At 51.2% G+C, this 15,646-nt stretch overlaps 6 protein-coding genes across 6 annotated transcripts; 4 read left to right on the plus strand and 2 right to left on the minus strand.

Annotated features, from left to right (window-relative positions):
• Nucleotides 1-7: 7 nt before the first annotated feature.
• MRET_4026 (AP-3 complex subunit beta) lies at nt 8-2,359 on the plus strand (the record flags this gene model as incomplete). Its single annotated transcript, XM_027630653.1, has 1 exon — nt 8-2,359. The coding sequence occupies one exon, from the start codon at nt 8-10 to the stop codon at nt 2,357-2,359; it is 2,352 nt and encodes a 783-aa protein (XP_027486243.1).
• A 148-nt stretch (nt 2,360-2,507) lies between these two features.
• Nucleotides 2,508-4,028, plus strand: MRET_4027 (essential nuclear protein 1; the record flags this gene model as incomplete). The annotated part of the gene is made up of 1 exon (XM_027630654.1): nt 2,508-4,028. One exon carries the CDS (start codon nt 2,508-2,510, stop codon nt 4,026-4,028), a length of 1,521 nt encoding a protein of 506 aa, XP_027486280.1.
• Nucleotides 4,029-4,174: 146 nt separating this feature from the next.
• On the minus strand, nt 4,175-6,271 carry MRET_4028 (molecular chaperone HtpG; the record flags this gene model as incomplete). Its single annotated transcript, XM_027630655.1, has 1 exon — nt 4,175-6,271. One exon carries the CDS (start codon nt 6,269-6,271, stop codon nt 4,175-4,177), a length of 2,097 nt encoding a protein of 698 aa, XP_027486255.1.
• Nucleotides 6,272-6,863: 592 nt separating this feature from the next.
• Nucleotides 6,864-9,155, plus strand: MRET_4029 (CCR4-NOT transcription complex subunit 6; the record flags this gene model as incomplete). The annotated part of the gene is made up of 1 exon (XM_027630656.1): nt 6,864-9,155. The coding sequence occupies one exon, from the start codon at nt 6,864-6,866 to the stop codon at nt 9,153-9,155; it is 2,292 nt and encodes a 763-aa protein (XP_027486282.1).
• Nucleotides 9,156-9,252: 97 nt separating this feature from the next.
• On the minus strand, nt 9,253-10,155 carry MRET_4030 (uncharacterized protein; the record flags this gene model as incomplete). Its single annotated transcript, XM_027630657.1, has 1 exon — nt 9,253-10,155. One exon carries the CDS (start codon nt 10,153-10,155, stop codon nt 9,253-9,255), a length of 903 nt encoding a protein of 300 aa, XP_027486429.1.
• Nucleotides 10,156-10,446: 291 nt separating this feature from the next.
• On the plus strand, nt 10,447-15,303 carry MRET_4031 (chitin synthase; the record flags this gene model as incomplete). Its single annotated transcript, XM_027630658.1, has 1 exon — nt 10,447-15,303. One exon carries the CDS (start codon nt 10,447-10,449, stop codon nt 15,301-15,303), a length of 4,857 nt encoding a protein of 1,618 aa, XP_027486316.1.
• Between the last annotated feature and the right edge of the window lie 343 nt (nt 15,304-15,646).

Below are 15,646 nucleotides of genomic sequence, written 5' to 3' on the forward strand. Positions count from 1 at the left end.
TCCATCCATGTCGTTATCGACGTTGACGTCGTCGCGAGCATGGACATACTTTTCCGAGCGCGGCGAGGATGCGCTACATGCTGTAAAAGGTGCAATAGGCGGCTCGGGATCAGGGAAGTACCTGGATATTCGTGATGATAAGCTGGTGCAGGTAAGAACGAAGCTAGAAAGTACACAGGATGTGGATCGTTTGGATGGCATGAAGAGTGTCGTGGCTATGATTTCTAAAGGCCGAGACGCGACGCCATATCTTGCATCTGTGTTCAAACTATCTTCTACCACGTCTCTTGAAGTGCGGAAATTGGTATATCTTGTTGTATTGCGGTACGCACCGCTGCATCCAGATTTAGCGCTTCTATCCATCAACAGTTTTCAGCGTGACTTGACAGACCCTAATCCGCTGATACGGGGCATGGCACTTCGAACTCTTAGTGGCATTCAAATTGATACTGTGTCGGAAATTGTCATGCTGGCGGTGAGCAAAGCGGTACGCGACCCACACCCGTATGTTCGACGTATTGCTGCGTTTGCTTTGACGAAATGCTACGATCTGGACGAGGAGTACTATAATCGCATTGTGGGTTCTTTTCAAGTATTGTTACAGGATCGTTCACCATCGGTTCTAGGTGCTGCCATGTCCGTGTTTAAGGATATATGCCATGACCGTTGGGACTTGTTGCATCGTCACTATCGAAAGCTCTGCCTTGCACTCGGTGATATGGATGAGTGGTCACAGCCTTTGTGCATTCATGTACTTACTCGCTATGCAAGGACCAACATCTCCAAGCCGTCCGACGAGCATGTAGATGCGGATCTGGAGCTCTTGCTTACGTCGCTGTCCACGCTTGCAGCTAGTATGAATCCTGCTGTGGTAATGGCTGTCGTACATGCCTATGATGCACTTCTCCCTGAAAGCGTTCCAATGGTGTTTCCTGCTCTTTTACGCCTGCTTCGGGCGTCCCCTGATGTGGCATACTTGGCCACAAGGAGTGCACTTGCACTTGCAAAAGCGAAAAAGGTGGATATGGTACCGGTCATGTCTTCTTTCTATGTACGTGCGTCCGATCCAGCCTATCTCGCACGTTCCAAGCTTCGAGTATTAGTTTGTGTCTCGCCGTCGTCCCATGCATCCGTACTCGCTAACGAGCTTGGTGCGTATGCGCATGCGCCTTCGATACCCTTGGCTCTGGACAGTGTTACAGCACTCGGCATATTGGCACGTCGACACGGAGAAGTAAGCGAACTGTGCTTGCAGCTTCTAATGGATTTGGCCCAGGAGGCCGCGATACCAACGCTCGTCTTGAGCCGTGCCATTCAGATTATAAAAGCCCTTGTACGCGTCAGCTCACCGTCTATGGCCGCTACGATTGTGACTCGTTTTTGCTTGCGCCTCTTTGTACCCTTGGCCAGAAGGGGACGCAGTCTAGATGCACCAAAAATCCGCATCCTCACGGACCCAGCATCTCGCGCGTCTGTGCTTTGGATGCTCGGACAATATGCGGAATTGAAGGTCACAGGTACGAGTTTGCTCGTGCTGCTTGTTCCCGATATACTTCGATGTCTCGTGGCTCACTGGCAAAAGGAACACATCCAAGTCCAATGTCAAGCCCTTACACTATCAGCTAAGGCCTACGCGCATCTTTCTTCAGTTTCTGACGCCCATATTCGCATGGCCATCACGGTTCTACACTATGAAATTCTGCACCGGGCCTCACAAAGTCTGAATGCCGATGTTCGTCTTCGTGCTCGTTTCTACAGTGGACTGACTCGCGGACTGTCGGATACAGACGAGGAACTAGAGGCTGCTCCAACCGAGGACATTCGTGCTTATCTCGCGTCCCATCAGAAACTCGATCTCTTGCGTCTACCCGGCGTTCGATTGCGCCGGACACAAGTGCAGCATATTTTGGGGGCGCATGACAAAATTCAATCGGATGAAGATTTCGCTCTTTCAAATGACATTTTTCCCACGATACAGTTACGCGGGTCTCATGCCTCTCAGCTCCCAGACTGGTCGAATCCTCACACCCTACTGCCTGCCATTGTTCGCGCGCCTGATACCAACTCGATTCAGCAGCAAGACACATGGATGGAAAACCAACGTTCAATTAGCAGCGACATGTTTTCAAAAAATCAAACTTCTCCTGAATTTGTTGTTCTCCGACCAAGCACCCCCTCAGTTCCCTCAGGAGCCACATCTTCGACTGCCAATGCACGGTATAAAGACCTTGATTCATTCTTAGACGAAGAAAGTGAAAGTGAAGACGACAACGAATCTATTCACATTGATCATCCCGCTCCTGAAGATGACGAGTATATGTTGGACTCATCTGGCACAGAGTATGATGAGGATGACTAGTGTATGTAGCATCAGGCCCTATGCAATCATGCCGCGATACGATAATGATGCAGTAAGCAAAAAAAAATAAATCCAGTCTGGTCGCGCCGTGCAGCAATTTTTTTTCTGCAAGAGCGCACTTGGCCTCCAACTGTGCGAACGATTCCTCATGCCCAAAGCGCCATCTTCGCAGCGGCGGGGCGCTCGTGCTACAGCACAGCACCGTCCTCTTGGACAGGAAATTCGTGAAGATGAAATTGTATCTCGTTTCGGTCGCGTTCGAGCACCGACTCAGCGCCATAAGAAGAGCAAGTTGGAACACGATGAAGGTGAAGACAACTCAGCGCCGGGTTCCTCTCTGAAAATCACAGGAAGTCGCACTGGCACATCCTTTGTTGATCCGAAGCTCAGTCGCAACATTTTGAGACTCGCTCGTCAACAACAAGAAGAGATTGAGCGCGAAGAGGCTGAGTTGGAAGCAGATGACGACGATGAAACGCCATCCGCAGTCAGACCTTTGGAGGCATCCTTCCGTGATATGGAGGAATTGGAGGATGAAGATGACGAAGACGATGATGAAAATGTATCGCTTGCTAGTGACGCTGACGGCGAAGAATTTAATGACCCCGACTATGAGCAGCTAGACATCCTCCCAGAAGATCAAGCACTTTTGGAGCGGCATGATGAAGAAGAAGAACAGGCTTTGGCTGATGAGGATGCAGGTCGTCCGCGTACAAAGACCTTGGCTGATTTAATTATGGCCAAAATTGAAGCTTCTGAAGCTAGTAGTGGTGAAACAGCGCAATATTTGACAGAAGACGACTCGCGTCTGTTGCCCCCTGGCATCAATCCAAAGATTATCGAAGTATACACCAAGGTTGGAGACCTCCTGTCGAGGTATAAGTCAGGTCCTCTACCTAAAGCTTTTAAGATCATTCCTTCCTTGCCAGCATGGGAAGATGTGTTGTACATTACGCGTCCTGAGACCTGGACACCTCATGCCACATTAGCTGCCACGCGCATCTTCGTGTCCAACTTTAAGCCAGCCCAATGTGAGAGGTTTTACCGACTGATTTTCTTGGACAAGATCCGAGATGAGATTCACGAAAACAAGAAGGTTAGTTACCACACGTATGAAGCCATAAAAAAATCGCTGTACAAGCCTGCCGCTTTCTTCAAAGGCATCTTGTTCCCACTTTGTGATGGCGGTGGCGTGACATTAAAAGAGGCGGCCATCATTGGTTCTGTGCTTTCGAAAGTTTCCATCCCCGTACTCCATTCAGCTGCAGCTTTGCTTCGACTTGCAGAGATGGAGTACACTGGTCCGACATCGCTATTCATCCGTATTCTGCTTGACAAAAAATACGCTTTGCCATACAAAGTGATCGACGGTCTTGTGTTTCATTTTCTCCAGTTTGCAGACAAGTCCAAAGGGGTGGAAGTTACGCACACACGCCAAGGAATTATCGGTGAACGACGTATGCCTGTGTTGTGGCATCAAAGCCTGCTTGTATTTGCTCAACGGTACAAACGCGATTTGACGCCTGATCAAAAGCTCGCGCTCCTGGATTTGATACGTGTACAGAAACACCCAGGTATCGAGCCTGACATCCGTCGCGAGCTTTCGACTGGAGAGTCGCGAGGTGAAATGCTACCTGAGCCGGATTATGATGACGATATGTCCATATAAGCATGATACTTTCACATAGCGCAACCAAAACCACACTTCCGCAATGCGCTCCAACCCCTCATCTGTATCTCCAAAATGCCCATTGTATATTATCTACCTTTTAAATGACATATAAACTCATTCACAGCTATTAGGTGGTGACGTGTTTAGTCAATCGACTCCATAGCCGACTCGCCGGCAGGCTCATCCGCCTTGGTCTCCTCGGACGCCTCTGCGGGGGCATCCACATCATCAATCGAAAGACCGAGGCTAATGAGCTTGAAGAGACGGTTGGCGAAGTCTTGAGGCTGCTCGAGCGTGAAGCCCGACGTAAGGAGAGCGCTCTCGTACAAGAGCATCGTCAGGTCGCGCACGGTAGGGTCGTTCTTGTCGTTCGCCACCTTCGCAGCAAGCTCCTTAATGATGGCGTTCTGAGGGTTAATCTCCATCGTCTTCTTCGAAGCCATGTACTGCGACATAGACGTGTCACGAAGGGCTTGCGCCTTCATGATACGCTCCATGTTGGCCGACCAACCAAACTGACCGGTAACAAGCACACAAGGCGAACCGACGATACGGTTAGAAACGGTCACCTTCTCGACCTTGTCGCCAAGAATGTCTTTGATCGACTTGGTGAGGCCTTCAAACTTGGTAGCTTCTTCCTCACGCTGCTTCTTCTCCTCCTCGGTCTCCTCGAGCTCCAGGCCTTCCTTCGAGACCGAAACAAGCTTCTTGCCCTCGAACTCCTTCAGTTGCGTCACAGCATACTCGTCAATCGGATCCACCATGAGAAGAACCTCAAAGCCCTTCTTCTTGAGCACTTCCAGGAACGGAGAGTCCTTCACAGCTGTGAGACTCTCACCGGTCAGGAAGTAGATGTTCTTCTGGATCTCAGGCATGCGTGTGATGTAGTCGGCAAGGCTCGTCATTTCGTCGCCACTCTTGGTCGAGTGGAAGCGCAGAAACTCAGCGAGCTTGGCACGGTTCGTGGCATCCTCGTGAATACCAAGCTTAATGTTCTTGCCAAAGGCATCGTAGAACTTGCCGAAGTTTTCCTTGTCCTCAGCAAGCTCCGAGATCATCTCAAGGGTCTTCTTCACAATGTTCTTGCGAATGACCTTGAGAATCTTGTTCTGCTGGAGCGTCTCACGCGAAATGTTGAGAGGCAAGTCCTCGGAGTCAACAACGCCCTTCACAAAGTTGAGGTATTCTGGGATAAGCTCCTCGCAGTCGTCAGTGATGAACACACGACGGACGTAGAGGCGGATGTTGTTGCGCTTCTTCTTAGACTCGAACATGTCGAAGGGAGCACGCTTGGGAATGTACAGAAGGGCTTTGAACTCGAGCTGACCTTCGACTGAGAAATGCTTCACAGCCAAGTGGTCCTCCCAGTCGTTAGTCAAGCTCTTGTAGAACGAGGCATACTCCTCATTCGAGATCGACTTGGGCTCACGCGTCCAGATAGGCTTAGTCGTGTTGAGCTCTTCGTTTTCCTTTACAGTCTCTTTCACCTTCTTCTTCTCCTTCTTGTCAGCGGACTCATCATCCACCTCTTCAATCTTGGGCTTCTTGTCATCCTCCTCAACCTTTTCGGCCTCGGGCTCGTCGACCTCCTTTTCGACCTCCTTAGTCACGACAAGTTGAATGGGGTACGAGATGAACTCGGAGTGCTTCTTGACAATCTCTTTGATGCGCTTCTCCTCCAAGTATTCGAGCTGGTCATCCTTCATGAACAGGCGCAGTTCCGTACCACGGCCAATCGAGTAGCCACTGGTGTCCTGAGTAATGGTGAACGTGCCACCAGCAGAGCTCTCCCAGATGTACTGCTCGTCATCGTTGTTCTTCGTGATGATCTGGACACGCTCAGCAACAAGGTAGGCAGAGTAGAAACCGACACCGAACTGACCGATCATGCTAATGTCGGCACCCGAGCTGAGGGCCTCCATAAAGGCCTTCGTGCCTGACTTGGCGATGGTACCGATGTTGTTGACGAGGTCGGCCTTCGTCATACCAATACCTGTGTCACGAATGGAGAGGATCTTGTTCTCCTTGTCAGGAGTAATGCGAATATAGAGATCCTTCTCACTGTCAAGGACACTGGAGTCCGTCAAGGCCTGGTAGCGGACCTTGTCGAGGGCATCCGAAGCGTTCGAGATCAGCTCTCGAAGGAAAATTTCCTTGTTGCTGTAGAATGTGTTGATAATCAAGTCAAGCAACTGACTGATATCAGCGGCAAAGCCGAAAGTCTCCTGCTTGTCAGCCATTGTGTAAGTCAAGCGGTGGCGATGGTACTATGTGATACTATGATATACCGGCGTTTTATATAGGCGCGCAGAGTGCCATCTTGCGTTTCTACCAGATTCTTCGCACTTCTGCTGCTAAGACTCGTGCAATTCGTCCAGTTTCTATGTGACCCCCTCCACCGAAGGTGGTAGAATCCCTCTCGAAGTCAGTCAACACGTGGCTCCAATGACAGCACACTCGGCCGACATCACTCAATATGCACGTGGATTGAGTGCCCGTTGAGAAGCGAGGCAGCCCGTTGGGCCAGTTAGGCGGCAGTAGACCGCACGCAATTCGACAGGTGGCGTATCTCACCGGCCGACTGCTGCGTTCATCTGATCTCCATCCGTCGCGCCTGTCGCACTACTTGTTTGGGTCGCGATAAGATTGCCGGGTTGGCAAGTGAGCGCTATTACTGCTACAAAAGCAGGAGGTGAACTTATTAAACAAGCTTGAAGTGCTTTTTCCCCTCAGAGTGAGGGTATCATGCACTTCGTGTTTACATCACTTTGCTGTTCGGTTCTTCTTTACTGATCCTCTAGTGTTACATTCACTAGTGCTTACACTGCGAATATGTACTCACCTTCTCCCCCTGCTGTGACGGCTGGGGCGAACCCTTACGTATACCTAAACCATCATCAGACTATGCCGTCAGGACAATTTGCATCGCGCGCGCAGCCCTCCGCTGTAAGCGCTATGGGTGTTGCTCCTTCAGCTACTGGAAATAGCGCGGCACCAGCATACGGTCATAGCCCAGCTATGGCACCATTAGGAGCGACGCGCTTCGGAAGTGGTGCAAGTGTGGGTTGGATGTCAAGGCAGCCTCAACAGCCGCAAACGCAGCAAGCATCCCACTTTGTGCCGCATTACGGAACGCCGCCCATGTCGTCTTTGCCTCATTCGATGAATCATCATAATGTTCTCGCCAACATTGCACCGTCATCTCCATCATACACAAACCTGGGCTCACCTCACACCGCTGCCTTTGTGAGGTCGTCTGTATCACCTGTTGCCCCGACGCAGCCATCGACCACTAGTAATTCTAGTTCGAATATTGCTAATGCGTCACCAGAGTGGCTTCAACAAATGATGTGCGCTGAGATATCGCGCCAGTCTTTTGCTCCTCATCACCACGCGCGCGCCGCGGCATTGGCTGCGCGCAGTTCTGCCAATCATGGACAGGACCCCAAAAAGGGCATTGTGCTTCCAGCAGGTGTGGTCGCTAATGGGCTATCATTTCCAATGAAAGGATCGGATAGCACTGCTCAGTCTGCTGATAGCTCACTGAGTATGTCCCCCACTAAATCTTCGTCGATGCGCACACAGGAGGCGGATCCAAAAGACTCTGATAAGTCATGGTCTATCATGGACATGGGAGGTCTGAAGTTGAAGAACATTGGTGTTGACATTTTCCGCTATACCTTTTTAACATCTTTGTTCATTAACCACAACAACCTTACCACTTTGTCACCAGCTATCCTGCAGCTTCGTAACTTGTCTGTGCTCGACGCAAGTGGGAATCAGCTGGTAGCCATCCCTCCAGAAATTGGCATGCTAACGTCTCTAAGTGCCTTATTTTTGTTTGATAACCAATTGACGATTCTTCCGCCTGAAATTGGAACACTCTATCAGCTCGAAATGCTGGGTATTGAGGGCAATCCCCTTCAACCTAACCTCTACGAGATTATAAAGCAAGAGGGTACTCAAGCATTAGTCGCATACTTGCGTGATTCTTGCCCTGTCCCGGTTCCACCACCGGAGCGAGAATGGATTTCTTTGGACATGGACTTACCGCCTATGAGTGCAGAAGAAGATGAAGCTTACACCTTTGCCGTTCTTTCTTACAACATTTTGTGTGAAAAGTATGCCACGGCTCAAATGTATGGCTATACACCAAGTTGGGCTTTAGCTTGGGATTACCGGAAAGAATGTATTTTACAAGAGCTTGTCAGCTATAATGCAGAATTTTTCTGTTTACAAGAGGTTGAAATGGGTCAGTTTTACGACTATTTCGAACCAAAGCTGAATCAGCATGGGTATGAAGGTATTTACTGGCCAAAGTCTCGCGCGCGAACTATGCGAGATGACGAACGACAGCATGTTGATGGGTGTGCGACTTTTTTCAAAACAGACACCTTCGAACTGGTGGATAAGCATCTCATCGAGTTCAATCAGATTGCGCTGCAGCGTCCGGACTTCAAGAAAACACAGGACATCTTTAACCGCGTGATGACGAAGGATAACGTCGCTTGCATCGGCATGTTAGAGCATCGTAAAGCGGGTTACAAGATTATTGTCGCTAATGCACACATGCATTGGAACCCTGAATTTCGTGATGTAAAGCTTGTGCAAGCTGCAATGCTTATGGAACAATTAGAGATGTTGGGTAACCAGTTTGCGAAGAGGCCTTCGCAGGTGAAGTGTCACGAAAACTTCAAGCCGCCGAATTATACATCTGGTCAGCAGATTCCTACCCTGGTGTGTGGTGATTTTAATTCTACACCCGATAGTGGTGTGTATGAATTCTTGAACAAAGGCTCTGCACCCGGAAACCACGAAGATTTCATGGACCATGTGTATGGTACATATACGTCAGAGGGTCTGAAGCACAACTATGCATTGCGCAGTGCATACAGTAACATCGGGGAAATGCCATTCACAAATCTGACTCCTGGATTCCAAGGTAATATTGACTACATCTGGTACACGTCCAATACTTTGGCCGCTTCGTGTTTGTTAGGTGAAGTGGACTCCACTTATTTGTCTCGGGTCGTTGGCTTTCCGAACGCACATTTTCCCTCTGATCATGTATGTATTCTTGGGGAGTTCAAGGTCAAGCGTCTGGGAATTGAGGCGACGTCGTAGTCAGCTAGCTGTTAGAAAGCTACCGATATTGTTTCCAGTAGCGCTCGAGCACACAGCATCAATGCTCTCTTTTAGTCATGTGTGATGTTCGAATGGTCTAAACATACATGCCGCCTTCACCTATGGACTCAGACGAAGCTCGTTTAGCTAGTGAAGCAAGCAAAGCATGTGCTAAGAGAGATGAATGACCTTGACAAGCTTCTGGGCGGTTGCCTAACAGGGGCAAGATACAGGCCAAATGAGGCTCATCCACGTCATCAATGAGGGTCGCCAACCGTCGACGCAGTTCACTTGTAGGAACACTTTCTTTTCCATGCGTGAGAATAATAGGGTACTTAAGCTGCTGATAGTTTGCATGAGACGCTGCGCGCTTTATTGGCACACATAGCATTTGAGCAGGAATTTTAGCGTACGTTGCCATCATGAAAAATGCAGCACCACATCCAGTGAAAATATTAGGTGCTTCCCAAGGTTTCGACCAACGATCTAGGCTTTGCCAGCCAGATGGGCGTCGGTCAGCAGGTACATTACACAAGTATCGCAGAGACTCGTGCACAGCATTGGTATTGGATGATTCACGAGTTAAATACAGAGCCGGTACATATGACTGTACAATAGTAACACAGCTGGGCTGCATCCTTTGAATGACGCACTGGGCAATGCCTGAGGGGATGGCCCTGGGTAAGTTATCTGGAAGTGGTATAAACACGACACAAGGCATTGCAATATCTTCGGGAATATGTATGCTAGCAAGATGACCAAGCTTATCACACGCAACGCAAGCTGTTTGAGTAAAGTCACGCTGCGCAGCGAGCATGATAGCTGTGCCTACATCGCCAAGCAACACCACAAGATCACGCTGCATCCAAGCAGGGTTTCCCTCCAAATAAACTCTCAAGTCGCAAGATTTATGCTCTAGAACCCTAGCATCATCCTCGTCGTCTGACTCCCATTCGTAGCGCGGTGGTCCCGCCGATATTGACGCTGTATCCCAGTCCATCAATAGTCCGACGCGTATGTTATGTGATACACGTGGCAATAAAAAGCTTCACTTCATGCCGCTGCAGCGCACAGGCGTCCCCCTGTGTCCTTATGTTCAATGCTGCATGATTACGTGAATTTCGTCTAAGATTACAGGCTAAGTGAAAAACATGCCATGGATTGAGCGCAGCTTAATGCGCATCGTGCAGAACACATTAGATACGGCCAGGTGTCAATTCCAAGGTTCGTTAGCTTGTTTGCGTCATTGTCGCTTGTGGCATTGCAGTAGCACATTGTCTGAAGTGCGCCTATGAATTCCGCACACGGCCCGCAAGTTGTGAGCCCTGTTAATGGGCGGCAATCGACGGCTAGACCATTAGTGACGACATCGGACACCCCCTCAATCAGTCCGACACACACTTTGCCGAGAGAATTTGTCCGACCCCTTACTACGAAGCCCCCATCGCCGGCTATGGTCCAACCGAACGTGCCGCAACCTAATTTGCGAATGGATCAAAATATACCGCGCCTTCCGGCATCCCACTCCTTTGCGGGTATGCCCACTATACGTCCCGGGACTGGCAATGGAAGCCTGGTGCCGTCTACCTCCTTCAATCAACTCCATACTCCGCTCCAGCCAAATGTAGCAGGCCGTGGCCCTCCCTCATTTCTTCGTCCAGATATGGCAGCCAATGCACGTCCTGGTGCTATATCAGTTAGTCCGCCACCCAAGGAGGGAATTTCGCCCCCTTCTCGGGCTCGTTCGCCGAACTCATTTGCACCCTCTTCCACCGTTCCTATGACACATCCTTCTGCGCCACGGGCGCGCTCGAATGGCAAGGAACCTGAGAAAGAAGAACCCCGGCGTGTGCACCCTGATCTGACTCCATTAAATGTAAAGGATTTGGACAACAAGAGCTCTAGTGCCATAACCAACGAAAATGTCTCCTCACCTACTCTTCTTCCATTCACAGAGCGACTCTCCGCCATTCAGCCTCAAATTCCCAACCTCCTGGCTTTGAAGGAGCCAGAAAACGGTAAAAATAAGCACCCTGACTCCGAGCAGGACGACGGCGACATGAAAGAACAGCGGTCCAAGAATCTTTCACCTGAAAGTGATGATCCACTACTGGATCATCGTCATCTTCAACCAGGAGACACTGTGTCGCTGTTAAGTCACAAGGCGACGCTTCAAATGTACCGTGATAATGCAAAAAAGACGAACGATCCGATGCTGAGCTATGAGCTCGCTGTCTTCATGCTAGATGTAAGTCGCTCGTTGGAGTTTTCGCAGCAAATGCTGTCGCGCGGCCAGGACCCTGCTGCTGAAAGTGAGCAGCTTGCCAAAGAGGCCATGAGTATCTTGCGTCGTCTTGCTGACCGCGGTCACGTCGAAAGTCAATATCTCGCTGGTGACTGCTGTATGAACGGCTACGGCATGTCAAAAGGCCGACCTGATCTAGGACTTGCTTATTCGTACTTTGTCCAGGCTGGCAAGCGTGGTCATCCTGATGCTGCTTATCGTGCTGGCACGTGTTACGAAAAGGGCTGGGGCTGTCGCCGCGATCCCGCGAAGGCTGTACAGTTTTACAAGATGGCCGCTAGTCGTAAGCACCCAGGAGCTCAATATCGTCTCGGAACGGCCGAACTGAACGGTGAACTGGGTCTGAAGCGTCTTGCCCGAGAAGGTGTCAAGTGGCTGAAGCGAAGTGCTGAAAATGCCACACCCGAATTCCCGCACGCCTTGCACGAGCTGGCGCTACTTCATGAAAAAGGTATTTACAATGTACTTTTTGTGGACAATGAGTACAGTTGTGAATTGCTCGCTCAAGCTGTGGAGATGGGCTATGCTCCTAGCGCCTATAAGCTTGGTGTAAACTATGAATATGGCCGTATGGGCTGTCCTCAAGATAGCGGACTGAGTATTCACATGTACAACATTGCAGCTCAGCAAAACCATAAAGAGGCATGTTTTGCACTCACGTCCTGGTACCTTGTGGGAGTACCAGGTATTCTTCCACAGAGTGATACGGAGGCGTACTTATGGGCCAAGCGTGCAGCTGAACAAGGTCTGGCCAAAGCAGAGTACGCTTGTGGATACTTTTGCGAAAATGGTATTGGCACGCCACGCGACTTAGGAGAAGCGAAAGGATGGTATCAGCGTGCTGTGGAGCACGGCGACAATCGTGCCAGTAGTCGCCTTAACACGTTGTCGGGCTATACTGCCAAGCCTGTTGGTATAGCTGCAGATGAAGCATCTGCTAAAAATCTTCCTCAGGCTATTCCTGTGCAGCCGCTAAGTGCCCCTTTTCCCAGTGCTGCACCGATCAGCACAATGCGTACTTTGGGTGTAGCAAATTATCCTACACCCAAAACCATGAAGGAAACGCAAGCTATGCAGCGTGATTTGCATCAGCAAGCTCTGGTCGCTGCGATTGAAGAGCGTGAGAAACCCAAGACGGCCACACCCACATCACCACAGGGCCCATCCTTTTTTGGTCAGAAGGGTTCTCAGGGCCGGCCTTCCGAAAAACCATTTTCACCATCCCAACCGCCGAAGGAAGGTGGCAAGCCTATGAGTTTGATTGCAGCTGGCCCACGTGCTGGTTTTCCTAAGCCTCCAACGCCACCACCACCACCACCCGAGCCTGAGCCTGATGCTGATGCACAATTGGCTGCTAATCCAAAAAGCTTCAAAAGCCGCCTTTTACGCCTTGGAAAGATGGGCAAAATCCGTAAGGGCGCAGCAAGCGAAGGAGCAGAAGGTGAAGATGCTGAGAATGTCGCAGGGTTGGAAGTGCCGGAAGGAGAGGAACCACTCTCGGCGACAGAGAAAGTTCCTGACGGTAACGAGGCACCAAAGTCAGCGCCTGACGCTGATGCTGACAAAGAGACAGGGCTAAACAAGGATCCTGCTGGTGTGGGCGAAGGTGCACCTTCACCCAAGCCAGAAACTGGTGCCATGGTGTTGTCAGGGCCCAAGCCACTGGGCCAGGCTAGAGGACAGCCTCCTGCCTTGACCCCTGGACCTTCTGGACCGTCCAGCGCCGCTGGTGCCGATGGGGCGCCTCGTTTGCCGGGAGAGCCTAAACAGCATACACTTGGTGATTCATCGAAGCCTGAAGCTGCAGACAAGATGTCCCAAGAAGCGACTGAAAAGTCGAAGGACGTGAATAATGAGAAGAGCAAAAACAAAAAGAGCGAAAAATCAGGTGGCCTTTCGTTCTTCGGTCTCGGCAAAAAGATTATGAACAAGGGTTCTGACAAGCCTGGTTCTGAAGACAAGAAAAACCAAGAAGTGCCGAAGCCATCAGACGAAGCTTCACCATCCATCGCCAAGCCGACAGATACACCAGCTCCCTTGAGTCCTAGGCCAGACGAAAAGAATTTTTCACTGGTTGAACGGTCCAAAGACTCGGAGTCTACGAGCCCCTCGTCTCCTAAGCCGACGACGGGTTCTGCCGAGCCAAGTGTGCCACCGATGCCCGCTATGCCCCCCAGTACAGTTGTTCGTCCGTCGCCTAGTATGGCCTTAGTGCCAGGACGTTTACCAGCGATTGGAGCGCCTGATAGAACCGAATCGAACCCGGTTCCGGCGTCACCCCAGATTGGCGGCATAGTGCCGTCTCGTCCACCTCCCCCGGGTGTGCGTCCTGTCATGCCTGGTACCATGATGACCAGCCGTCCATTTCCGCCAGGAGCTCGTCCAGGTATGCCTCCAAATGCCCAGCCCGGTGCTCGTCCAGGTATGCCTCCAAATGCCCAGCCCGGTGCTCGTCCAGGCATGCCTCCAAATGCCCAGCCAGGCCTTCGTCCAGGCATGCCTCCAAATGCCCAGCCCGGTGCTCGTCCAGGCATGCCTCCAAATGCCCAGCCAGGCCTTCGTCCAGGCATGCCTCCAAATGCCCAGCCCGGCGCTCGTCCAGGTATGCCTCCAAATGTTCAGCCCGGCGCTCGTCCAGGCATGCCTCCAAATGTTCAGCCCGGTGCTCGTCCAGGCATGCCTCCAAATGCCCAGCCAGGCCTTCGTCCAGGCATGCCTCCAAATGCCCAGCCCGGTGCTCGTCCAGGTATGCCTCCAAATGTTCAGCCCGGTGCTCGTCCAGGTATGCCTCCAAATGCCCAGCCGGATACTCTTTCGGGCTTGCCACTAAATGTCAATGCTCCGGAGGCCAACAATATGCTCCAGCTGCATCCTAGTGCTGCCAGCGGTGTTCGCCCCCCTGCTGCTCTGCAGCCAAGCCTTCGTCCTGGTCCGCGACCCTTCAGTCCGACGTTCCCAAGCCCGGCGGGTCCGAGTCGCCCAAATCCACACCTCTTACCGGGTGTGTCTAGCAGCTCAGATGGGGCAACCCCACGAGCGAACGGTCATGGTGTGAAGCCTGGCAGTCCGCCCTCCATGCCGGAGCAGCACTCGTTTGCACCCCCCGCGATGCAGCCTGGACGTCCACCTTCACCTTCGTCACCATTCGGTCGTCCACCAACTGGTCCATTTTCACCAAGTGCTGTTCGTATGCCAAGAATGCCCTCTCAGAGCTCCATGCATCAGTCAGGTAATGGTCCATCACCACCAAAACCAGGCCAGATGATGAATGTGTCCCTACCCGCACGTACAAATCAACCACACTTAGGAGGGGCTAGTCCGCGTCCGCCTCGACCTACGTCACCACCGCCATTCCTGACGTCGCAACAGCCAAACCGCCCCCCCGTCCCTCGCGGTGTGATGCCTCCGGGAAGTGGGCCTTCAATGCGTCCTCCCCAGCCGCCTGCAATAATACCGCCGCCACCACGATCACCTCCAGCACGCGTGAATCAACCAAGTCTGGGACCGCCAGGTTCTTCTATGCCGCAAGGTCGCATGGACATGCCGTCTGGTCCAACTGCTCAAGGTCAAAGCCCTTTGTCTAAAGCCATGGTTTCTCCACCCAAGATGAGTTCACCTGATAGGCCTCCTTTTGCGCCACCCACGCATGTCACCCCCCCGAAGACTCCAGCGAAGGCTTCAGGCTTTAGTACCCCTGACTCATCAAGCTCAAAAATCATGGAATTTAAGGACGCAGAGAGCGACAATTTGAATTTCGGTTCTGCTACAACGACAGAAAACGCAGCCGCAGTAGGCGAAGATGGTGACAAGTCCGTGCGAAAAAAATGGCTAGGATTTTTGTGAATGATGTTGTAGCATACGTAAACGCTCCATGACGGTAGTATGTATATCAATCGACTTAGTAATTTTAATCAAATCGCATTTATGCTTAGATCTGGACGTTGTCTGCCTACGCATGTTGCAGCGCATTGTTTGCAGATCCGCTTTGTATGTTGCACGCGCTATTGGCTCAGCTTGGCGGCTCCAACAAAAAAATTCGTGCACCCAGAGACCCTATTTTTTGCGCGAGGTAGCGGAATTACACCGTGCTAAAATCAGCTCGGTCACATGTCATAGGTCCGATTTAGGAACTGATTGCCCCATGGGTTCGGATAAATGTAATTACAAGCTGATAGGGTCGATGCTC

The sequence above is a fragment of the Malassezia restricta genome, chromosome VII (assembly GCF_003290485.1).
Source record: "Malassezia restricta chromosome VII, complete sequence".
In the NCBI taxonomy this organism is placed as follows: Eukaryota; Fungi; Basidiomycota; class Malasseziomycetes; order Malasseziales; family Malasseziaceae; genus Malassezia; species Malassezia restricta.